This window comes from Poecilia reticulata, linkage group LG15 (genome assembly GCF_000633615.1).
Source record: "Poecilia reticulata strain Guanapo linkage group LG15, Guppy_female_1.0+MT, whole genome shotgun sequence".
Taxonomy (NCBI): Eukaryota; Metazoa; Chordata; class Actinopteri; order Cyprinodontiformes; family Poeciliidae; genus Poecilia; species Poecilia reticulata.
Window position 1 is genome coordinate 11,131,037 of NC_024345.1, and position 25,845 is coordinate 11,156,881.

The 25,845-nt window shown below is 37.7% G+C and overlaps 1 protein-coding gene across 2 annotated transcripts in view; it reads left to right on the forward strand.

Annotated features, from left to right (window-relative positions):
* The window catches only part of grid1a (glutamate receptor, ionotropic, delta 1a), a 240,849-nt gene that overhangs the window by 155,333 nt on the left and 59,671 nt on the right, over positions 1 to 25,845 (forward strand). For both annotated transcript variants that reach the window (XM_017309069.1, XM_008429213.2), the window contains one exon: positions 3,295 to 3,500. In XM_017309069.1, coding sequence (XP_017164558.1) covers positions 3,295 to 3,500 — 206 coding nt within the window. The remainder of the gene's footprint in view (positions 1 to 3,294; positions 3,501 to 25,845) is intronic.

Here is a 25,845-nt window from a genome sequence, read left to right on the forward strand (position 1 = left end):
TTTATTTCTTAGCTGAGCTATTTCTTTGCATGATTACTTAGTGTTATCTTTTGACCATTTTTTCCATCCATTACTTTCTTTTGTTGATCTTGTTTCTATAGCAAAACCTCCCACATTTGTGTTACTCAGAGTCAAAACCAGATTAAATATCACACTAAACAGATCTCATTTTTTTGTCTGTAAGTTCCAAAGCTAAAAAAAAAAGTAAAACATTTTTATTTGTTGGTATAATCACTGCCCATAAGCTATTACAAATGTAAGTATTCTTGGCATATTCTTCAAGCAGAAATCCCGATCAACAGATTTACTGCCATGTGGATATGATGAATGAATCTCATAACCATGAAGTAAGATATATTTTGTGCTTCATCTGTTTACAGCACAAAATTGTATTTAATTTAAACCCCTGTGCTGACATGACGGCTAAATCTGTAATAATAAGCAATTAAAAAGCTGAAGGAGTAATTTCTCTCTGCTCTGGGTGTTCTGATTGTTCTTTGCGCGAGCTAGATTTCAGATATTCGAAAAAAAAAATCCACATTGAAAATAATTAACAGACGCTATCATTGCAAGAATAGCAGTGATTGCTTTCACTGTTCAACGCAAGTCTTGAGTAAACAGGCTGGTGCAGAAAATGTTTTCTATGCTTTTTTTTCCCACTACTTGACAACGCAGTGAAGCAAAAACAGAAAAAAAAAAAGCAAACATCCTTTTGATCATGATATGGTTATTTTTGCTTTTCTCAAATTCATGAGAGAGTTTGCTTTACGTTCAATGTGAGGCTAAAAAACATGACGGAGGATCGCCATGGTTACTTTTTTAAGCTCAGGTTTTAAAGATTGAGGTATTGTTTAGCAGATAACCAGAAGAAGCAGAAGGATAAATGTACAGAGTGGGTGAGAATGAAGGCTGAAAAAGGTTGAGCTTTAAAATAAAAAAAAACTTTCAGAGGCAGTTTCTCAAAATGATGCTTGGTTAATCGTGACAAGTAATCAATTCTGTAATTCCTTGTTAATCTTCTTTTTTGCACTCCTGTTGATGGCCGTGGGCTGAGCAGTGGAAATGCTTCCAATGGGTTTGAAGTATTGACTTTAAAAACCAACATTTCTATTGAAGCCCTGAAGTAGGTTCACATGAAACCCTAAACTCTTGGGGTTAAAAATCCTTGTCTGCTTTTTGCAAAATGTCTTTATGTTGTTCTGGTTTTTACTTTAGCCCAAAGGATTTACTTTAGATGACCAAAATTTTAGCTGCTATTCAAAACAAAGATGGTACTGATTTTACACACCTTGCACACCTAAATCATAACACTTTCATAAAAATCTAATTAAAATTCCACACAACAAATGTTACAAATAGCTATAAATATAAGTAGTTATAGTTTCTTTTCAGATAATGCTGATAACTGGTTTCAACATAAGCGCTGAACCTGGTAGTGAAAGGTTTGCTGTTCAGCTTCGCCTTCTTTGAAGGAACTTCAGTGTTCAGAAAAAAAAGCAAGATAACAGGTTTGAGTGAAAACTTATCACATTCAAAGTTTCCAATTAGTTGCAAAGCAATACCTAGAGAGAGATCTCTAAGGTGGCACTATGTGCTTCACAGTGGACCACCAAGAAGCTTCAGCAGCAGCAAGGCTAACTGGATCGCAGAACCATGTTTCATTAATATCTAGTTTAAGACCTCATCTGTCATGGAATGTGGGATTCAAAGATGTTGGCAGCCCGTCGGAAGACCGATAAAATACTTACCATCTAGAAAATTCATAAAGAGACTGCAGTTACAGTAATATAACCATACTGTTATTAATAATGTTAGTCATTTTAAAATGTCACCATCTTGATCTTGACTTTTTCTTGAAAATGTTAAACACCATGTTATGTGCTGTAATTCATTTTTACTGACAATTTTAACATTCTCCTCTCATATTTTACTCGCTTTTTCACTCTGCATTACATTCTGGTGATGTTGACTGTTCTCCCTCCCTTTAAATATCCATCGTGAAAATATCAATACAGCTGATGATGTGTGCACAAAATAGAGTTATCCGTTTGTGCTCGCTATTTTACTAAGTAACTCTTGAATGCAACGTACTTTGAAGCGAAAAATATCTATTTTAAGGGTCAAGATGTGAAACAGAGGACGGAAAAACAATGAACTGAATATTGTACATGCAGTCAAAGAACAGCGCACACTTCTCTGTTTGTATTCAAAGTACTCCATCTATGTGTACAACTTCAGTTCAGGCAATCGAAAGTATTGTGCTTTCATATTTCTTAAGAATTTCAAAGAAGGTTGCTGGAGGAGTTTGACACTTCAGAATGATGAATGATTTAATTTCACATTTTGTTCTCCTCTTTGAGCATTTGTAATCTGAGGAGAGTCCAGCAGCAACCGTTAGCTATTTACTACCTGAAAGATAAATGGCAATACATCAATTGTAAGAAAAATCAAACGGCACAGCTAATTCTTATGGTTTGCTTCAGATGGTACTTCATCATGTTGCTACTTTTGTTTGTCCAAGGTACTGACAAAAGAAAAACCACACAAAAAAAAAACATAATTTACTTCTCCAATTAGATCAGGGGATTTTTTTTCCTCCCCTTTTGTTGCCTGAATATTCAACAATAAAAAGTTCCATTTTCTCCTGTAGAGTAGTAGAAGGAGGACGTAGTGGGTTTTTTTATGTTTACTGTATGATTTTTTTTTTTATTCTCGAAACGTTGTCTACAAAGATGACTTATCACCCCTTTTAAAGATGCAACATGATTGAACACAAACACAAATCTTCGGTGGATGCAAAAAGTAAGGACCCAGTGATTTTTCTAAGCTCTCATTAACAATGCAGCATGACTTGGCACATGCTGGGCAGCTGCTTCCCTCTGTGACCACTGGGACTGCTGTGCTTAACGGGAGCCCTCTGCTGCACATCACTTTTGATTTGTGTGCGGAGTGCAGAATGTTTTGTTTTTGGAGTGGTTTTATGTGTACTAAAACTAGACACATGCACAAAGTTCTCTGGGGATGGCAACACCTGCCTGGAGGTTCATATTCTGCAAACGCCGGGAAGCAGAAAACGACGAGTGCTCGTTGTGTTTTGTCACGCTTTAGATCAGGTGCAGAGAACAAAATCTGCCTTCAAGCACCTGGAACGGAGCCTAAAAATGTTGTTTGCGTGTGTTGAAGACAGGCTGCTTACCAAGATCTGTAAGTTTTATGCTCCAGGGCTAAAGAGCCTGAAGAGTTCTCCGTTTCTTTTATTATTTGTGGTTCTGACCATGTCGGTTTTCCCCTCAGATATCCGAGGACTGCAAACCTTCATGGACCAAGCGTCTCGGCTAGGCCTGGATGTGTCCCTGCAGAGGGTGGACCGCAACGTCAGCCGAGTGTTTACCGATCTCTTCAACACGATGCGCACGGAGGAGCTGAACCGGTACCGGGACACTCTGCGACGGGCCGTGCTGCTCATGAGCCCTCGAGGAGCTCAGGTCTTCATTCACCAGGTAGGTTTCTGTGAGCTCTCTGTTCGTTATGGGTTCAGAATCACCGGCAAAGAGTCAAAGAGCAAGAAAGAAGATAATGTGTGTGTGTGTGTGTGCGTGTGTGTGTGCGTGTGCGTGTGTGCGTATATATATAAAGGATCCATGCATGAAAAAAATATTCTGATACCTCTTAGGTGACCTCAGGTCTAACATTACATTGTCACAACTGCACCCAATAAAAACATAAGACAAGAATCGAGTGAAATATAAACGACCTCCGTTTTATTTGGCATTTTCAACTACTATTGATCCAATATCCTGCCTGCACCTGCTTCAACCTCAGACAAATCCCAGAACACATGGCAGAGGTGAGACCAAGATGTGTTTCACCTTTGATTGATTTGACCTTGTGAAAATAAAAAAGTCTGCCAGGAATTGTAAAAGAAACGATTATGAACTAAAACATCTTTTCTTTTTTTTTTTTCCGCCACCAGAAGACATTTATTATTTTCTTAATAAATTCTCAGTAAGCGTTGATAACTTTCAAACACCATATGCAAAAATTATTTGCTTTGACGAACATAAACTTTGGGTAGCTCAGAGTTTTCTTAACACGTTTTATGTTGTCAGACATGGTGAAGTTTTGCATTAAACACATTGTGTCGTTTCTTCAATTAGGACTTCATATTTCCGGTAGTGTTTTCATGATAACTCTTTGGCCATACCCCTGCCGTTGTGTTTTGGATGAATTGAAAAGGCGCTTGCGTAGCACAGTCTGTGTTGAAAGCAGTGAAAAATATGTTGGTGTGAAAGTGATCCGAGTGGCTTGTTCAGCTCTGCAAACACATCACAGTCTGACAGTTGATCTTCTTCCCATCTGGCAAGGACAGTGAAGCATTGACGATTTTTCTAACCCAAATAAAAAACACTTGGATGTCAAATTCAACCTCAGAGGAGGAGTTTATGTGTGGTTGTAAATATAAAAATGTGGCAGTTACACAGCCTATTTAACAGGATCAAAGTCTGTGACTGGCCTTCTTTTTTTTATTCTTTATGTATCTGTGATTGGTACAACTCAGACTAAGCTGTGTGCAGCAAAGGCCATTTGTGTTTGGACAGTTGTGCTCTTGCACATTTCAGACTTTGCGTTTTGGAAAAGATTAGCAGCTGAAGAAGACATTACTTTATCTCACTGAAAATTGTGTCTGCTAACACGAATAAAAGAACAACGTTGTGGTTCTTTAAAAGTCACTATCAGGACTGCTTTAAACAATATTTTTGTTTTGTTTTCTAATGAAAGCATTGATCTATACGGTGGCCGACAGGTGCAAATGCGCAGCAACAGAGAAAACATGCAAACGAAAAAAGAGACGCAAACCAATTAAATGCAGCAAGCAAGAAGAGATGACGCAATTAAAAAGCAAATAAAATGCAGCAAACAAAATAAGAGACGCAAACAAAAAAAAGAGACGCAAACAAATGACCCTCCTGCTTTGCTCGACCAAAACAGCAGAAGATGCCTCAGCACTGCGATATTGTTGATCAGATCGACGGACTATTGACGTGAGGGCTCGACAGACAACGTTTTGCAAGTAAGATGGACATATTATTGTGTATATTTTGTGATTAGAATATTACTTTACTGTATTTATGTCCACCGGCGAAATACCAGCTAATGCTAGCTCAGCACTATAGTGCTTGGTGTTCAGCTCCCACTCTGAAAGCTAACCGAGATTATCTTAAAAAGTTTCAGTTATTTTCTAACATTGACTTAGATTATCTGATACAAGAGCCTACTAGAAATGAAACAATATAATATATATTATAAAAAATCATATTACATGTTGTAACATTCACCAGCAAAGTTTACACAGGTGGCAATGGCTATTATTTATTTCACTCTGTCAAAGTAAGATACCTCCCAAATTTCTCGTTTTTGTTTTGAAGGTTTCCCTAAGACTCGATGTGAGGAAGAAGGGAGAAGGAGAGACAGATTCACTGCACAGCATGGATGAATATCCGATGAATCTCGCATCAGACTTTGGACCTAATCACTCTTAAGCTAGAACTCGTCTGCTGGAAAACATGAAAAAACCTATGTGTGCGCGTACATGCGTGCGTGTAGGTGAGTGTGTGTGTGCTAAACATGTATACCTTATTATTATTCAATATTAATCATTATTTATTTCTGTMTATATTTATATAAATATGTATTGATAAGATGAGAACAGTCCATTAGGCGTCTGTCCTTTTACTATGTCTCCTTTTACTATGTCTATGTGGGAAACGGCCCGGTCTACGGAAGACGGGTCCTTCGAAGGCCACGAATATGGACGACCAGAAGAGACAACCTGTAGCCTCCGGCTAGCTGCCTAGCCTCCATCTYGGCGTTATGTTGCTTAGCAACCGTGACAACGTGAAGCATAGAGCGCCGAAGAAAAAAAAGGACTCTTAGTTTGTTGTTTTTTTACTCTTTATTTCTGTATTATTCTTCACCTTTTGTAATAAAGGCTGTTCCATAGTAAAAAAAGAAATCTGTTTGTCTGATCCTAAAATGTATGTATAGCATGGAATGTAAGCAAATTATTCCTTTTCAAATACTCTCCAGATCTCAGGAAGTAAGACATTACAGTTAAGTAAAACTGCTATGTTTGAAGGCTTGGCTTTAATCAGTCAAACCCATTTGCTCAGGAATAAATTAAATAGTTTAGTGAACCAAAAAAATTTACAGCTATTACCTGACTTAATATCTGTGTTTCACCTCCACTCATAGGGGAAAACTATTGGGAGTTTTTAAAACGATTTGCAGGGAGACATGGGTTCTCTCTCGGTGTACCGAACATGGAGCACAGCTGGCTGTTAATGCTGCGGGAGGAGACATCTCCGAAAAAGTCAGAGCAATATTGCAATTAAGTGATTTATTGATGAACCGAGCAGATATTTGAGATCTATACATCTACATTCTCGCCTAAAAACATTGTAAAAAATCATTTTGTGTAATTTAAGTGTAATACAGCAAAAATAAATTTGCCGCCATTGCTGCTTTTCTGAACACCCGTTTTAAAGGATGCAGACCCTAAATTTGGGCGCAGCTGGTTTTTGATTTGGGCTCAACATTCAGTGGCGAGAATTACATTGATGTCATTGCTGCAGAAAGAATTTTGCAGACTTGAAGAGACACGGAGCTGCTTTCCAAATATTTGCAAACCCTTTTATAATAATGTGGAGAAAGGATCCGTGCATGGATCCTTTTTCCATGCATGGATGTGCTAGAAACAGAGCATTTCTGTTTCTAGCACATCCATATGTGTTCCTAATGTGCTAGAAACAGAGCATTCCTAAGCTCAGAGCCAAGTTTTGTATGTTTGGGACAATTACTCCCATCCTTCCACAAGTTTTCCAGTGCTTTGTGTAAAAGCCACAAATAGCCTTTGCTTTACAGTAAAAAAAAAGTTATGTTCAAAAGCATATTTACAGTTCAGAAGCAACTGCACTTTGTGCTTTTATCACTTGAACTACAGTTTCAAGTGATAAAAAAAATTTATTAATTGCCATTAATAAATACAATTAATAAAGACAATGGAGGGGACGGTGGTATGAATCAATCAATGGATTTTGGGTTCAATCCCCGCTCTGTCCGCCTGTGTGTGTGTATTTTTGGGTAAAACCTGCCTTTCCTACCGGTGGTGGTCAGTGGCGGCGGTGCAGGGCAGCCTCAGCTCTGTCAGTGTAGCCACAGGTGCTCTTTGACTATGTGTGAAGTGCTTTGGGTTCCTATGGACTTGATAAGGTGCTAAACAAGTACAGGACATTTACCATTAGCCATTTTACCATGTAATATTTCTAGTCCTAACTTGACCTGAAGTAGACTCTAGGTATTTTGAGTTTGAGATGTCTGGTGACACTCCTGCTGTCTACCCACTAATGTTCTTCAACAAACCTCGAAGGCCTTTAAAAAACAGCTGTTTTCATGCTCGGAATAAAATACACACGGGTTAATTCTACTCACTCATTAGCAGATTTCTGAAGGCAGATTAGAGTAAATACGCCTGAAAACCTCATGGCAAAAATCTGAAATGTTTTTTTCACAATAGTTTTAAAGTTTATTGAACGAAGAGCTGAACGTAAAAGATGGATCGATCGATCGAGTGTGAGGACGGGTCAGCTGAGGAAACTTACTGATAAAGACTTTGGAAGAGGCAACGCATAGGTGGAGTAACAGGTGGAGTCTTCAGGAAATAGCTTTTCCCAGGCCAACTTAGACAGAGCCTGGAACAAAGAGGAGTGGATAGAGATAAAGAATGACACTAGGAAAAAGGATGTGATGGATTGTGAGTTTAGATCAGTGGTCTCAAGCTGCATTCCTTGAGGTCCAGAGTCCTGGAGCCTTTAGGTGTGTTGCTTAAATGAAATGGTTAAACTTCCTCACTAGCATGCACTCGAGCTCCACAGCTCTGCTAATGAGCTAATGTTAGTGCTAATTCTGCTGAAGCAGAGAGAAATCTAAAAGATGCAGGACACTGGCATTTGAGGTCTGGAGTTCGAGAACCCAGGTTTAAATAAACTGTGGCATAGCAAGACGTGAGGCTGAAATGTGGGTCTAACCTCCGAACGTAAGCTAACATAATACCTTAACTCTGCATACAGTTTTTTTTATATCATATATCCTTTTCTTTACACACAACTATTTTGTATTTTGTGTTTCCCACTAAATGATGGTGAAGAAATCTTTGTAACGTGACGAAAGGCAAGGAATTTGAAGTGGCATAAATACTTTTTGTGAGGCAATGCATGCTAAAGAATAACCCTTATCCATCTTCAGTTCCTTTTACCTTTTTGCCAATTCCCTGCACTGACTCGTGTTAATTGTTCTGTCTCATGTGAGCAAACATGAAAAGAAGCTTTAACCAGCAGTAGGTCAAAAACATCACTTGCAGTCCAATTAGCTTCTTGTGGATGCTGCACCATAAATCTAAAAGTTAAGTACTTGCTGCCAAATAAATTGGTGCACAGGTTGTGGATACATCAAGGCTTTTAGGTCTCATTAATGACATATTGCCTTGATCTTTTCTTAGTTTCTGGTAGTTCTGTTCTGGTACACACACACACACGCACACCCCCACACGCACCCCCTCCCCCCCCACACACACACACACACGCGCGCACACACACACACACACACACTAAGTTGAATGCAGACGTCCTCCCATAACCTCACAAATACAATTAACACGAGGAATCTTGGGCGACGAGAAATAAGCGATTCAAATTATTTAATATTTAAATTTCATGGATTTGTTAATTCATAGATTTTTTGATGCCTCTTCGATTGTGTTTTCATAGGTTGTACAGACATGTGGAGTATATAATTATGCCAATATTTGATAATTATGTCCTAGAGGATCATTATAAGTGCCAGACTGTTTAATGGATATTTGGGGATAGTATTGGATGTCCAGTGTTTATATGGACTCTGTCTCTTCCAGCAGAGTAGCAGGAATTTAGCTCATAAACCTACGTTCTTTTATGCTTTCTACCTTTCAGTTCTCGAAATCCATCTTTCAGTAATTGTTGAGCTTAATTGTTTCCCATTTCCCTCTGCTCTGTTGTGCTATCCTCTATACTTTTTCATTTTCAGTACCCATGGTTGGACTAGTAAACAGGCCAAGAGATGCAGAAAATAACCTCAAAGAGACACATGGAGGCTATAGAGAAACTTGGGATGACTCCTAGTACTGCAAAAATAACAACAAAGGGACATAAAGGGACCACAATGACTCTGCTAAAAATTACAAGGAAAGGCAAAGAGGAGCCAAGACGACCATAAATGTAGATGCAATTGTCCAACCAGGCCAAAGTAATGTGTTCAGCAAAACAAAAAGTACAGGAGCTCAAATAAAACAAGAATTCAATTTATTCACTCTATTATTGTTGAGATTTCACACAGGCCAGATAGCATTCATATCTCTGGATGATTCTGGTTTAAGCTTTTAACTTTACCAAACTATTTCTTCTGAAAGAAAATAAAAGTAATGTTCTGAAGAGACCCTACCAAAGAGTCAACTTGAACCTTTTAGAGAATCTGTGCAGTGAGTACAAATGATCCAGATAGCAGTGGAAGCATGCAAATTTGAAGAAAGATTTGATAACTTTCATATTGATAAAGATCAACTGATAATTTTTGACATGACATTTTCCAGATAAAAAGTGAGTAAACCACAAGCTATTGTTCTTTCACATTGTTTTATGTATTTTTGTGGAATATTGTGTCAATTACTAGAAGTATCTGCCAGGGTTATGAATAATTTGGGGCTTATGATTTATTTTGACAAGGATTCATTTTCTTGATGACGGTGACGTCATACTGAATAAATTCATAGTAACACATATATATATATATATATGCATTTAAATTCCTTCAAATAATGTAGCCCATTCATCCCCAAGAATGCTTAAATTTTAGGGTGATTGGTGCAGTGCAGCTTTAACTAAACATGTAAGTGGATGACATCCAAGAGTTATCTCTCCCAATAACAAAATGTGTTGACCCAAAGTAAACTGAGGGTGTTTGCGAAAAATAACCCAAATACTGCAAGGTAGAAAAACCACCAAGAACTCTGCACCCAAGCAATTCTGATTAGGATTTTTTTTTTTGTGTTTTGTTTTTTTCCCTGAAGCAAGACTATTAGATGCAAGAGGATTGGAATTATATATGAAAATACATTGAGTAAAATAAAGTATTGTACTTTTTAAAAGCCTGCGTGGTTTGCAATTGCACTAAATACATATAATACATATTATGAATTAATAAAATGCAGGAAAGCAGGTTTTTGTTTTATTCAAATATTTTCTTCTGTCTTGCACAGGCATATTGTGACTTTTAATCTCACAGGTTCTCCACCATTTTAATAAAAGTAAAATATTTGGGCCCTTAGCGCCTCTTTCTGCTGCTCCAAAACCACGGCAGCCATCTGAAGGTGTTGATGTGGAGGAAAAAAAACAACAAAATAGGCGGTGTCAGATGGTGTGCTAGCTCTGCAGGGCGGTTGATGGATGGGGCGCGGAAGCTGGGTGAGGTCTGCCTCCTCCATGGCAGCTAAACCAGCCCGCAACGGTAACAAGCACTCGTGCCTGCTGCCAAGTGACGTTAGAGGAGATAGAGATGCTGTTCAGGATGGCAGGAGGGTTAAAATGTGATGACAGGAACACAGAGAGAGAGACAGGACAGAGCAGAGGGGTGCAATGGGAGGGATAAAAAAAAGGGACAAGAGGAGATGGATGTAGAGAGGAAAGGTCAACAATGAGAAAAAGATGTAGAGCTATGGGGGGCTACTCCAACATTATAAAGCACCCTGTATGAAATAGTAATAGATGAAATCTAACAGAAGAGATGGCAGAAGAGGAAGACAAAAGAGAAGAGTGCAGAGACATCACCTAATGACGACAGGAGACATTAAAGCGGAGGCTGATTTATGTGAAGCTGGAGTATATGTTAAATAAAGCTCTGCTAGGTGTGCCCAGTTTTCAGAGGATCTCACCTAATTAAACACTGATTTATGAAAAACAGATGTAGACAGTTTTTTTTTTTTTTTAATCACTGATGCGCTCTGTTAAGAGAGACTTAAATTAACGTTGGGTCTTGAACAACAGATCTGAAGAGAGGCACAGCCGCAGTCTGTCACCGATGTTCTTTAATAGGATGTGGTTTCAGCTTTGTAGCAACGCTGGAGAAGGAGTTGACCTTAAAAATACTGACGTTCAGTAGGTGCGTTTGCGGGTTTTAATTATTCTGTAGAGCCTGAAATAAGTGAATCGGCGTTCCTAAACTTTAGCTTCCTGCTCAAGGAATCGTGGCTTTCTGCTCAGTTCAACATCACTGACTGAAATCTTCAAATGGGTTTGTGTAGTTTGATAAAGTGTCAACAAAATAGAAATCAGGAGGAGATTGCTATTGCTTGATTGCTACTGGACTGTCAAGTAATAAAACTCTATTTTATGCTATGTTGCATATTTAGCTTTTTCTTTATAGCTACTTATATGTGAGACTGAAATAATAAAATTATTGCAAAAATTTTGACAGCAGTTGTTCAAATGTGGAGTTTATGAGGCTAAATGTATCGTCTAAGATGCAGCATATGGATCTGAACAGGCAGAAGCAGCGGCATGTGATGAAACTATAAACCATTGCTTGTGGCTTCACATTGTTTCTATGCAAATGCGGTGGTGCGATATGTTATTCTCCACACATTCGCCTCAGTAGCTTGTATTCAAACAGTGGTAAAGACAGTTATTTTTTTATTATTTTTTGGGATGCTGTTTGCAAAATGAGCATATTCCATCTTGCTTTGTCTTATCTCTTTGTGAAATGCATAAAAATATCTAAGCTGTTCTGAAAAAAAAATACTAGCAGTGCATTTTAGAAGAGCTGCTCTCATTCATAAATTTTAGTGCTTAAGAAATTGAAACTGAAATTTAACTGCAAAGTGGTCCATTTAAATCATGGTTGTAATTATTTTCACTTTTAACTCCAGCCAAATGTAAATAGATCTAAAGGAAATGAATGTTTTTGTAAGGGCTGTGTCCCAGAAATACCTATATAAGCAAACCGATGTCCACAGCACATCCTGTCTGTAAAGTAAATGGGAAGATTTTTCAACTTTGTCGCAAAAGGCTTATAACAAATCAGATATCAAACTCCCAAATATTTTTTTTTATAGTCTGTTTTAAATAAAAGAGGCATTAAGCATGCGAATAGACAAGTCCTCAAATGTGAGCTTCTTTGTGAGTTTGCCACAATTTCTAAACGTGGAGCGTACGACCTTCATCTGGTGGACAAGTGGGTGAATTTTCCCGTTTTCCTCCTGCTACATTTTAACTGTTGCTGCGAACGCCTCACCTTGCCACTTCATTGGCAATCTCTGCCATCTCAAACAGGCTTTTTCAAAATCTTATTTCAAGGAAGGAAGAAGGCCATAAAAAAACCTTGCTGTAGTAAATATACTGGATATTTTGGGCACTCTTTCAAGGACTTTGCAACAGAGCAAAACAAAAGCAGATTTTTATTTTTCCTTTTTTTATCTCATCTCAGGAAATGGTTCAACAAATCTTATCCGATATGGCTCATTTCAACACATCACCGCTCCTCTGTGTTGTGATCCTTCTTTTTAGATGTCTCTGTATTGGATAATAAATCTGCAACAAAAGTAATAACAAAAAAAAATATCTATTGTATGACGGACAAAAGGAGCTCAAAAGAGCGTTCATAGCATGTGTTCCTTGGTGTATTGTGTGTCAGATGAGGTCAGAAAATGGATTCACATGTCAAAATTGAAGCCCAGGTGTTTCTCATTAAAATCAGACCTTCCAGACACTTGAGCATAAAGTGCAATAAACATTAGCCCTAGCTACGGATTGTTCTTTCATCCCAGGGCTTCTACTATCTTATTGTCACCGGTATTTGTGGATAATGATTTAAAAGCAGCCTAGCTGACATGCTATAATGGGATATGATAGAGATAGCCATGTTGGCTTTTTGTGCTCGGGAAATTTATCGATGTTGACATGTCGGCTCGCAGGACGCGACGTGCGCACACACTTCCCGCACATGCAAGTGTTGCACACATTTCACCCTCAGCTTTCTGATGGCGAAACCATATGTCTCATGACACTAAGCTGTCAGTAGCATTTTGTGTTCCTTAGTTGTTTTGTCAATGTTGGTGTCACAGTTTGAAAAATGACAGTGACACACACACACACAAACGCACACACACCACAAAAAAAAAACAACTTAATTTTAATGTTAAGGCAAGAAACCGAAAAATGCTGGGACTATAAATTTCCCACACAGAAATTAAAGCAGTGACAGAAGAAATTTGCTCAGCTGGCTCTATATACATCCTGCTTTTGATTTAGATGTTCTACCTGAGGCACTTTAAGTTATCAAACTCTGGAGAAAGTGAGACCAATTTCCACCCATTCTGCTTTAAAAGCTAACATCGTCTGTGTTTGGACACACAAGTGCTGTCCTGTGGTTCTTGTTTGGAAGAGTCTCTTTCTTGGTTTCAAAGCTAACACTATGGTGCCATGAAAAGTATTTATGCCTTGGGAACAGTCTGCCCCCACCCCGAGAGGAATCACTGTTGCAAAATTTGTTGCATTGAGGTTTTCTCCGATGCGCCAAAATCAGAATGGCAAATCATTCTCAATCGATGGGCAAAATTATTTTGTTTCCGTTTGTAAAATGTGTATAAGCTCTGTACAGGGAAGAGTCGTGGGACATAGAAAGCTAATGGAAAAACATCAAAAATGAAAAAGAGAAGATATTGAGGAATGTAAGACTGCACAGCAAGAGCAATCAGAAACTTACAAAACCCTCTGACTGAGATGGTTGGACAACAAGGCGTGGATGTATGTGTCGCACATGAAGAGAAGTGCTCAAAAAAAAAAGGAGCTTTCCTAAATACTCCTAAGTACTCCTAAATACTCACGCATTTGCTAAATTTCCCAACCCCGTGTTTAGGTTTCTTTCTCGTTACATTAAAATATTCCAGCATGCAGCACAGTTGTTCCTTGGCACCTGAACTGAACTCATCTCTCAGATGGAATAAAGCTGGCCATGACCTGGAAGTGTTTATCCCAGCATGAATCATTAACCAGACACAGAGAGCATGGTGTTGGTGCAGGGAAGCGTAGTGCTGGCACAAACAGCATACACTGCACACAGAAGGATGTCCAGACATGGGCACACCTTCCGTATCTCGTCCCTCATTCCTTGCTCTGATTTATTGCAGCCAGCTCTGCGTACACCTCTCTCTCAGTGCTAATGAGGGAGGCCAGGAAAAATTAAAAAGCACACAAAGTGCTGTTCCTTCTTGGGGTTTTTTTCTGTGGCGCTGAACAGAAGAAAACACTTGCAGCCAAGCAGAACATTGGATTTTTCTTTTTTTTTCCCCCTGGCCTAGAATACAAATGAAGGCAACAGCGTGATGCTGCTAAACTGGTATCATTTTGGATGGGATGCTGGAGGAGTTTGAGTTGCTAGGCGAGGAGAGTGCATTTATAGGTAGACTTATTAAAATCCACTCCTCTGACATGTTGGGAGATACACAAGCAATCAGTGGGAGCATCATTTGTTAGTTAACTCTGCAGTGTGGAGCCCGACTCCTGTGGTTGCGAGCGGTTCTCAAAGAAGGCCTTGAATTTGGCACATCCCGCTTCCTTGAGATCAGATTGCGGTTTATTTTTTTTGGAAGGGATGGATCTGCCTTCAGTTGGAGTGCGAGACAAATTTAGAGTGCATAAGTATTTGATAGCTTGAGGTTTGTAACAACAAACAGAGCCTATGTCGGTGTAACAATGCATTTACCCGAGACTACTTCTTTTGCTTTTTATCTCAAACTGAATCTTTAAGAATTACAGATTTGTTTTTTCTTGTTTTGTTTTTCTACCAGGTAAAGGAAATCCTGCCTCATGCAAAGTTAAAAAATAGTGGCAGCTTATTTTCTAACTCATACTGTTTGTATTTTCTCTTATTTTGGAGTTACTGTTATATAAACTTAAAATTTATCAAAGTGTAGTTACTACAAAATAAGAGTTTCAAAGATGTTGTAGGGCTTCAAGACTTAAACACTCAACTTCATGTTCAAGTCTCATAATTACAGCTAATTATGCTGTGCTAATAGTGGAAGTAGTTTGTACTTTACTTTTTGTATATTGTCCTCTAAAAAAGCAAATGAAAAAGGGCCAGATGTTTTATAGGCAAGACATTTTGCTTGGTTCACATCACTTTTCAAAATTTTTTAGCTGAAATCCTTTATGAAAAGAGAAATGAGGCATTGAAGTCTCGAAGATCATTGATTCAAAGTAAAGCTGGATGTGTCTGAAGTTTGCGATTATTTCTTTAATTAGGTTTTTTTATTTTTTTTATTTCTGAAACACAAAATGGAGATGGATTTTCTTTTTAAAAAAAAAGATAAGCCTCAACAGCTTCAATAAAACGGACAAAACCATTTATATTTTCTTATAAAAAAAGTCTCACCAAGTCTCACTCAGTCTCACCAGTCGACAATAAACACCACTGAAAATGACCAACTACACAGTGAAAAGTAACTCATTTCGTTTGTTACTTTATCTATATAGAAATGGTAATGTTGTGAGAGATAATGTAGAAAAATAGTATAGCATGTCAAGAAAAATCATCAAAAAGTATGTCAAGTATGTTAAGGTCAGAGTCAGTCTTTTTGTTGCCTATGCATCAGGGGAAAAAAAAAATTCCTGATCACAGATCAGACACTTATAAGCATTCGTATTCAGGGGGCGAGCCGTAATCCATCCACTGCGTTAAACTCCCAAAAGGTCGGGCCTGACCCAGATCATTTAACCATAAAGCAAAGCCTGAGCACCTCTAACAGCCAACGCAGCTGCTTTAAGGCCTGCGAGGAGCATATGCAATAAGCACTTTCTGAAGATTAAGAGAGCAGCCGGGTGCAAGGTTGTGCATTCAAACAGATAAACAGAGGGCAATACAGATATATAAACCATCATCCTTAAGGAGGTAAACTGTAAAAAAAGGTCATTGCTAACAAAACTCGCTGTTTAAAGGGAGCTGTTTCCATGAATATTTATGGAAAGTTGGACGCAAAAGGAAAAGTTTGTTAGGAAAAGATGCAAAAACAACAAGGATAAACTTAGCTAAAGAGATAAAAATGGACAAGGCTGTTCATTTGGGAATCAAGGCCCCAAAGTTTGTCAGGAACAGTTGATAAGCACACAATCCTGATTGCCTGGTGTCCGATTTAAAGTTTTCTCACTCAGTGATGATTTGGGGAACTGTCACCCTCTGATGCCATTGGTCCTCAGTGTTTTAAAAGGTCCAAAGTCTAAGCATGTGTGCTTCCCTCTGCTAATGGGTTTTATTATGGATTCAGATTTTATATCCTAGGCGGACTTTGTACCTTAAGTTGCCAAGTATCTGCTGTAATATTTATAGTATCAATGTAAACTCAAATGTCCTAAACCCCATGGCAATTGAATCCACCACATTACAATGATGAGTCACCAATACTATATAAAAAAAATGGTAAAGGCCTGGTAACACAGAAGTCATGTTCATGAATGCTTTATTGAGATCAGGTATTTAATTGCCACATTGATCCACATCTCGCCAACGGTGCTTTATGCAATTAAACACAGAGAGAGGATTACTACAAGACTTTCTTATGGAGATTTCTTCCTGACTTTTCTTTTTAAGTTCATAATCATCATTATACAGCGACTGAATGTTTATGAGCTGCACAGAGAAAGGGAGGGAGGGCAAGGAGGGAGTGAGGGGATGCGCTGCTTATTCATCAATTAGCTTAATAATAATTAATTTCGAGTACTGACAGTGAATATTAGTATTTAAAGAGGGAACTCGGTTAAGATGACAAACTTCTACACTACCACCACTGGTGATAATTTGATTAATTTGAGTAGTCTTTATTAGTTTATAATAAATGTATATATATATATATTTTTTTTTTTTCATTTATAATCCAACATTTATATATGTACGTAATACCTACTCAATGATTTTTATTCAAAAACATTTATTGGTCTTGTGTATTCAGCAAATGTTTGGCCGTAATCATCAAAATTAACCAAAAACATGCTTGATGTATAATCCAATGTGTAACAATTTTACTATAATTACAGAAATAAAAGAACATGTAAATGCTATTCTAATAAAAGACTCACATCTCCATTTCTATTTAATTTGTCCGTCTGATCCAGTAACCTACTGCGCCGTGCTTTCTTCAGATTCTAAAGAGGGACCGCTCCAGTCGTATTTCCATTGTAACGCTTAATAAAACAACCCACTGGTAGCAGAAACCTTGACATCTTTCTTTGGGGAGGATATGTATCCAATTAAAGAGGCAAGACACACGGGTTTGTTGGAATCCCGTGAACAAGTATGAACCACCTGGCCGCAGATATTTCTGCAGAGCCCGTCCTGCCCTGTTTGTACAATTAAACAGAAGAGGAGATCGTAGTGCAGCTGCAGAAGGCGCTTTTACTCTCCAGCAACAAATCTCATGGACCAGCAGAACCACGAAGCCTGAAATGAGCCAGGCTGTTTACTTTGTTGAGGAGGACTAAACAGCATCTGCCTGCAGAAATCCAGCTTCCCTTGGGTCTTCGTAGCTCAAAGGCTTAAAGACTTGCTGGCATCTTGGAGGCTCAGGGATGAAGAAACGGTGCACACAATGACTGACTGAGGAGGAGATATGAGCAAACACAACAGGTCTACAGACTGAGGGTAAAACACTATATAAAACACCCTCAAAGATGTTTCATCAGACTGCATTACACTGTTAAATATAACCAGCTGAATGCTAGGGTGTGTATAAACTCATGACTAAAAACCAAAAGTCTTAGGGTGGAATTTTTATTTATTTATTTATTTTTTGATCGTCTCTCTGTTTAAAGCTTAAGGTGATGCGAAGTGCGGAGTTTATCACGCTTTCTGTCTGCTCCTACTGCTCCCTCCCGGCTTCATGCTCCCACCTTTGGACCCCCGTCCTCTCCCTCTGACCCTTGCTGCTGCCCCTCTATTCCATTTTCCTCCCAATAACCGCATGACAAATCGAGGCTGCCAGAAAATGATCTATGATTGTCCTACAGCTCATCCTCCGCTGCCCTATGTTCCCTCCTCTTCTCTTTTTGCCTCTTTTTCACCATCTGTCCCTTTTACAGGACATCCCCTCTTTTCCTCTTTGTATTTTTCTGATTTTAATGGCTTCACGTTTCTCTCTACATGGGGCACTTTATCTTTGTGCCCTTGTTCCTTCTCCTCCTTACTGTCGTCTTTAGCCTGGTCTGTTATTGTTCTGTATACTTTTATCTATATCTTCATTTTGGTTTTTTGTTTGTTGCATACATATGTTGTTTTCACAACCTTGTTTGTGTAGTTTTTATTATTAGTACAGCAAAGATACTGTGCAACTATATATTGTTGCTGATGTAAGTTATAAATGTTCACTTTCAGTCCCGGGCTAGGCCACTAGTAAACAGATTATCACAGAGATTCAAAAAAGAAATAGAAAATAAGACGCTAAGCAAAGTGAGAAAATGTTTTTTTGGGTTTCATATCATAATCTCTTACAGACAACAATAAATAAATATGATCTTAAATGAAACATAATAACAGAGCATAAACATGTGCAAAGAAGATGGGTATTTTCTGAAGTGTTGATTACGAGTAATATACACTTGTCATGCATCCTGGCAAAATATTTTCTACTTTTTATGACAAATTAATTCTACTTAATGACAGATGAATAATAAACACTTCACTCACCATGATCACATCTCGTGTGAGTTTAAATCTGCAGTGTCAAAAATTATATTATAAATATGAAAATATTCTAATTTGTTTTATTGTTAAAGGTGGCCTTGCAGCTATTTTTTTGATTACATTATACTTTATCAAAATTAGCCCCACTGAAGTTTTTCAAGCACCTTATTTAATCAGTTGACATTTATAAGTATTTTTCTTTCCAAGAAAGTGAGGTTATTGTGTGTTGTGCCTCAAATCCAAGTCAAGTCTAAAATAAACTCTGAATGAGTTTATTTTCATTTCATTTTCATCCGCTGTTCACTTTAGTATTATTGTTTCTTCAAACAGCTGTCCCCTAACTTTATTTTACAGATGTAAATTAAAGAAATAATTAGGCGCAAAAAATTATAATAATTTTGAAATGACAAAAGGAACATCTCCATTTCTAGTTAATTTGTCCATCTGATCCAGTAAATTATGTACTTTTTCATTTCTTTTGTGAAGCTTAGATTTGAACCATGTTCTTCCAGTCTGGTTAATGTGGCAATCTGAACAAGGTTCTTCCTCTAAAGAGATTTCAACCTGAAAGATTTGAAAACTTAAAATATGTAGCAATCTGTCTAGTTAAGAGTAAACACTTTCACAACTGATGCTATCATAATTACTAAACGTGACAGCTGTCCTGACTCTTTTTGTCCTGGAGTGTGTCACTGTGTGTCTTTCCAACTTCCAGGGTAATACAGCTTGTCCTTTAAGTTTCTTACAAAACAAAATCATAAATATTTGATGCAGTCAGGTGTGCAGAACAAACTCCCTTGCAGTGACAGAAGGTTATACAGTTTGAATAATGTTTGTGATTATAAATTATGGTTAGCCTTATTGAAACAGTACACCTCTCGGGCAATTTCTATTTGCTCAGTAGAGAGAACAGTTAATCTTGTTAAAGGGAACCAGTCATTTATCTGATGACCTCTGGAGTTTTATGTAAGTGTCAGGGGTAAATAGGAAAATTGCTCATGCAATGCTTTTTTTTTTTTTTTTCCATTTCAGGGTTTCTGTAAAGAAGCCAAAAAGTTGGACCAAAAGTCAACCAGCTGGAATGTGTGCAGTGCAAGCTAGCACATTTGAGATGTACATAATAGCTTAATCATCTTTCTGTATTTGTCTCCCTGCACTACAGTACTAAAGACAATTATACCAAAATGCAACAATTTTGAAATTGTTGCTGTGGGTTCAGAAATATGTCTCAATTCCCAAGTGCAGAGCTGTGTTGGTACCAAGTACGCAACCTATCTCACTCCAAAAGCTCTGGAGAAAATGTTCAATTAAACTATCACCCAGTGAAAAATATATCGACATAAAAGTTCTTTTGAAGTCACTTTTCTAACGTGGTATGCTTGCTTACTTTTCCCTTTTGTTGGTTGCCTTTGCATAAATAACGTACTGTCCAACATGTGCATATGCACATTCGTGTATTCCTTTGAATCACTTGCAGTTCTCTGTTAACACCCACACACTTGAACTATACTGTATGTCTCTATACTGCCTCTAAATATATGCATGAGGGAAAAAAAAAATAAATCGCAAATGAAATCATTCACTCAAAAGCTGCAGCGATAATTATTCTAAGTGTTTCTCAATGGTTTTCCAAGTGTTAGTCTATTTCTGTGGACAAAAAAAATAAAAATTAAAATAAACATGGCAACATCTGACTTGACTTTGTGAATGTTGAGAGTCTGTTTGAACCTGTAGAAAATCAGTCCTGTTATCCAAGGTACAGACAATATTTCTCAGCCCAGATTTATCCTCCACTTGAAGAACTGTTGTATTTGTATTAAAGTATTAGTCTAGTACCTGCATTGTGCAAACATGCATTACTAAAAGGTATGAAAAAAACACCAAAACATTAGGCATTACATTAAGCATTAGTTCCATTACAGATTTCATAGTCAGTTATTGTTGACTATGATGAAGATGTACAAATAGAGCCTAAAATCACTATAAATATTTTTAAAACATTTCTGAATAACTTAGCAGTGTCTCTTCAATTGCATGGCACTAAATCTTATGGAATATAACAAAACATATTATAAGACTGAAAACGCATCACAGTTACTAAGTTGTAATAACACAAAGCGAAATATCACCGGAATAAGTAAAGACGGCTCTGAGCATTAATTGTTAAAGCTCCCCTCAAACTAATGCATTAAACTCATCAAATATAAAAATTAAATCTTAACGGTAAGGCCTATTCATTTTTTCCAGTAAGTTGGCGAAACACCATGTTTTCTTAGCCATTTGGTATTGATCTGTATTCTTCATAAATGAATAAATAAAAAAAAATAATCTTCCTTCATGAACAGTATGATAAATTTTTACACCCTCAAGTACCAATGCATCCCATTTATAGTAATTATGGGTTTCGCCTCAGTCATTCAATGAAGCCATTATCTCTGCAACAGGTCATCAGCACCTCACTGGATAAACCTGTTGTTCTGAGAAGAGCCTTGCCCACAAGCCAGTGGGAGTTTTCTAGGACTGCGAGTGCTCCTGCATCTGGATTAGCAGATTTATTTTTTGCTTCGGGAGAACTGTGTGAAATCCTTAGCTGAATTTGGTCTAAATCCATGGAGCTCTCAGTGGAGAATTACTGTGCAATTGTGTAAAGAGCTGAAGGACAGATTTCACTTCGATTGCATAGTTTGTCAAAAACGTTGCAAAGAGTCACTATGAGAAGCTTTCTACGTTTGGTTTCAAGGAGAACTTTAAAGACATCCCTTCCTTCGGATGAAGATAACATTTGAATTACAATTACTGTTGTTATATCAAGATAGTAATCAATTTTTTTTTCACTTTTGAAATTTTGTTTATTTTTCTCTAAAGTTTTTGCTTTCAGATTGAATCTTACATTTTTCTTCCTCATCTTGTAAATGTATGATTTATATATATTTAAACAAATGGGCTAAGGAGAAACGCATGCAGAAAATTAGAGACCTGTCATTTTGTCAAAATGAACACAATGTCAAACTTTACAATTTGAATGAAGCCACATAGCGCAAAATGTTATCATGGCAACAACAAAGACAGAAAACAGTTTTTATGGAAAACAGACAAGGTGGCATTTAAATAACTGTTTTCCTTCCCTTTCATCTGCCAAGGATAATTCACAAACCTGCCCGGTTCCACTCGAGTATTAAGATTTACACATTTTCTTTGCCTTTCTCTCTTCTTTGCTCAATATCCCTTATTTTCTCTAATTGTTTATTAATTTAACCCCATGCGAATGCCTGATATACTAAACAACTCAAAGGCTGTGCATTGAAATGTCTTGACAAATGTACAACAGAAAAAGTTTTTCTAAGAATGAGTAATAGTCCTCAAGACATGCAATCAAGGTGGAAACAATACTCCCCCATTTTTTCAGCTAAGTGTCAACAGGTGGCATAAAGTTTTTGCACTGATATCCAGGATTTGGATTTGTTCAAAAATGAGAAGTGCGTCACGGTCAAACTGTCCCACTTTGGTCTCATCTGTCCAAATGACATTGAAATTATTAGGTTAGATGCAAACTTCCATTCCCAAAGTGTTGCTACCAGAAGAGGCTTTCTCCTGCCAACCCCCTCCCGACAGGTTAGTCTGTCGTTAACCTGGGGGTTTTATTTAAATATTTAAAAATGAGATGAAAACTGCCCAATTTGAAAGGGTTTAATATCTTTTTAACATAATTATATCCTGTATTTATACTTGTGAAGATGGCTACAGTTAGCATTATTGTACAAAAAAAAAAAAAAAAAAAGGTTCTTCCCTTGTCTTGCTGGTGGCAAAGTGCAAACAAGTTAAATTATTTATTTTAGTCATGTTTTCATGTGCGTAGAGGATAAAGCTTCAGACGTTCCGTTTAGTTTAATGTATACAGTGCTATAAGCTCGTAGTCTTCCATCCATGCTTTCAGGTGTGGCGTTGGTATGTTTTGTATGTTTTCCCATGGCACCAATTTATCAATATTAATTGCCCTTACTCTTTAACTCTGAAATGTTCATGCATTTTCTTTATCACTGTTTTGCCTTTGAACTGTAAGGCTAGGCTACAGGTTTTAGATATCCTTCCACTGGCTTCTTGGTGAGCATTCATTATTTTAAAAGTACATCTGAACAATGTCTAAATAGTTTACAGACATAACAGTTAAAGTTGGCAGTCGTTTGATTAAAACAAGTCATTTTTTTGCAACATTTGAATTTGGTTTTTAAGTCTAAAATTAGGCCTGTTTTAACTAAATTACTTGCAGTACAAAAGAGCAACATTATCTAACATCTAACTTTCTTGTTAGTCTTGCAGCTTTTTTGCAGCTCTCCAAGAGACTTAAAAAAAGCTTTAAAAACTTTCAAGACTAACTGTATTTTAACTGTATTGGAAGCAGTGAGAAATACAATAAAAAAAACAACAACAATAAAAGAAAAATAAAATGCAATCCATGGTAGTTCAACCCCAGTGCGATCGGAACTGTCGCGGTATCGTACCGTCATTAAAGTACTTGAAAGCCTCTCAAGTAGCACTTGTGAATTTTATGCTACGGTTGTTTCTCAAGGGTTTACGTAATATCTGTTTTGTAAAGCTCACCGAGTATTACTACAAATATGCCTTAATACATTGCTATGAAAAATAATGCACAGTTCATTAAGGCAATACAGTAGAGCATTATCTGAGCACTAAACGTAATGTGACAAACATTAGAAGACTTTATAGATGCATATTAATCACAATTTATACCCCAAACCGGTGAAGCATGCAGCGGAGCCTGATAGGAGACGTCTTGGGGAGCAGGGGTTGTAGTAGTGCCACGAGGCTTCAGGGTGTGTGGCACAGGGATAGATGGATAAAGAGGAGAGAGTCTGCTGTCCAGGATGCCCTGTAGAATCTCCTCCAGATCCTTCTTTCAAACAGGTCTTTTCAGCCCCCTATTCAAAAAACAGTAATTGCATCATTTTTCAAGCCCCTTGCCTCTGTCTGCCTGGGAAGTTGGCCCCATTAATCAAACTAATGGAGAAGTAAGTGATTTCAAAATATAGGCTTTGATCACGCACCCCCTCTCCTTTCCAACAACTCCACCCTCTCCGCTTTAAGAGCCCGTCCTTCCCTCCCTTTCTTCTTCGCGCCGTCTTCCCTCTCCTCTTCACTACATAATGTATGGAAAGGAGCAGCAAAAGTGAAAAATGAATTTTCATAATCTGTTTTTTTTTTTTAAAGACGTTTGCCAATGCACATAAGAGCTTTGCTTGTACACACTCTGGGATTGCTGTGCTTTATCTAACTCAAAGATACTTTCCAATATAGCAGCGGATCAAATTGCATATAAACACTTTGGAAAATGGTTAGTCTGAAATCATTGTGGCCTATTAACAGGCAGTATGTCCCAAAGAGTCACAGTTCAGACACAATTATTGATCCTGATGTGCCTGATTAAATTAAAGTGCACCCCAGGTGTATTGAAAAGCTTGTGCCAGCTATAAAGCAGCACGGCCATTATTTGAGGCTGCTACCGAAGCATTCGGGGGGGAAGGTGATTGTTTCCCCCTCAGAGTCAAAAATCACTGCTCAGAAACAATTTTCTCATTTTTCATTCAACTGGTTTGCTCAAGTAAATGCTTTAATCACTTTGCATTTCCTCTCTCTTCAGTTGTAGCCTGTGGCTAATAGCAGCCTGAGATTGTGGCTTATTGGTTTCTCTGAAAACTTTATAACAGTAGACCAGTATAACATTTTTTTTGCTTGTTTTGTTTTTTGTTTGTTTTGTTTTTATTTTCCAAACACAGAAATGCGTTTCTACTGGAGTAACATATTTGTACTCCACATATGCATTAAATACTTGGAAAGACTCATTTTGGATAAAGCATCAATGGAGCCTGGCATGGATGCAGTCAGTCTATGGTTCAACTACATTTCTCTTGTCAATACTGCATAGTTTGTTTCTGGGCTTTGGGTCAGACCAATTTGCTGGGCAGTTAGGCACAGGGATGCTCTGCTACTGTAAGTAAGTGGCAGCTCCTTTGCAGAGTCGAGCCTTAGTGCACACCGTTTGGGTGTTTATTTCCATTACTTATGCTCCTTTTTTAACCACACTTTTTCCCATCCAAATCCATCTTACTTAGCAGTGATTTCATTATCAGTTTTCATTTTATTCACTATAAACTACAATCAGCAAGATCACAGAGATTTACACTTAAAATGAATCACTCCCCAAATCAATGAGCTTCACCTTTACGCTTTACTTAAGGTGCTCATATTCAGCTATGATGACATCTAATAAGTTGGTATTTGACTAATACTTGACAGTCAGTATAGCCAGAAACTATTAACAGAATATGGAGAGGTGTTTTCTTAGAGATGCTTCCGACTTTTAATGGGGTGTTTGACATTTTTCCTCTGATGATTTACCAATATCCAGGTGAAAAGTCCATTGCTGATTGGCTCCCTTTTCCCCCCTTGTCTCTTGGAATAGTATCCTCAGAAGTGAATGCTGCTCATTTCTTTCATCATAAAAGAACTACATCCTGGTATCCAAACAACTCAATTTCAGTTTAATTCAACCCACAAATTGACATCCTGAAGGTTTCTGGCCTCATCCAGTTGAGCATTGGCCTGTTTTGGTCAAATTGAATTCTCATTCATCAGCATCCTTGGAAACCGGCCTGTCTGAGTGATTGCATGAGTGCCTGTCTTCAAATAGAAATGCCACAATTGCTGAGTTTCATCAGGGCAGTCTTGTTGGGGATCCTTGAATCTTGGGCAATCTGTGGAAAAGATGGCTGAAAAAAGAGGTTTTATCCATCGTAACACGTTGATAGGGCAGTGTAGTACAAAAAATATTGCAGCTTTATTGGTCCAACTTTGTTTGTGCCGGATACAGAAGATCAGAGATATGTAGAGTTATGCCAACATTTTAAAATGAATTAAAAAAAGGCATGGAGAGTCATGTCAAATTAGATAGTGTTGCACGTTTCCTTTGATAGTGTATGTTCAATACCAAGGCATAACAATAATAATAAAACAGAC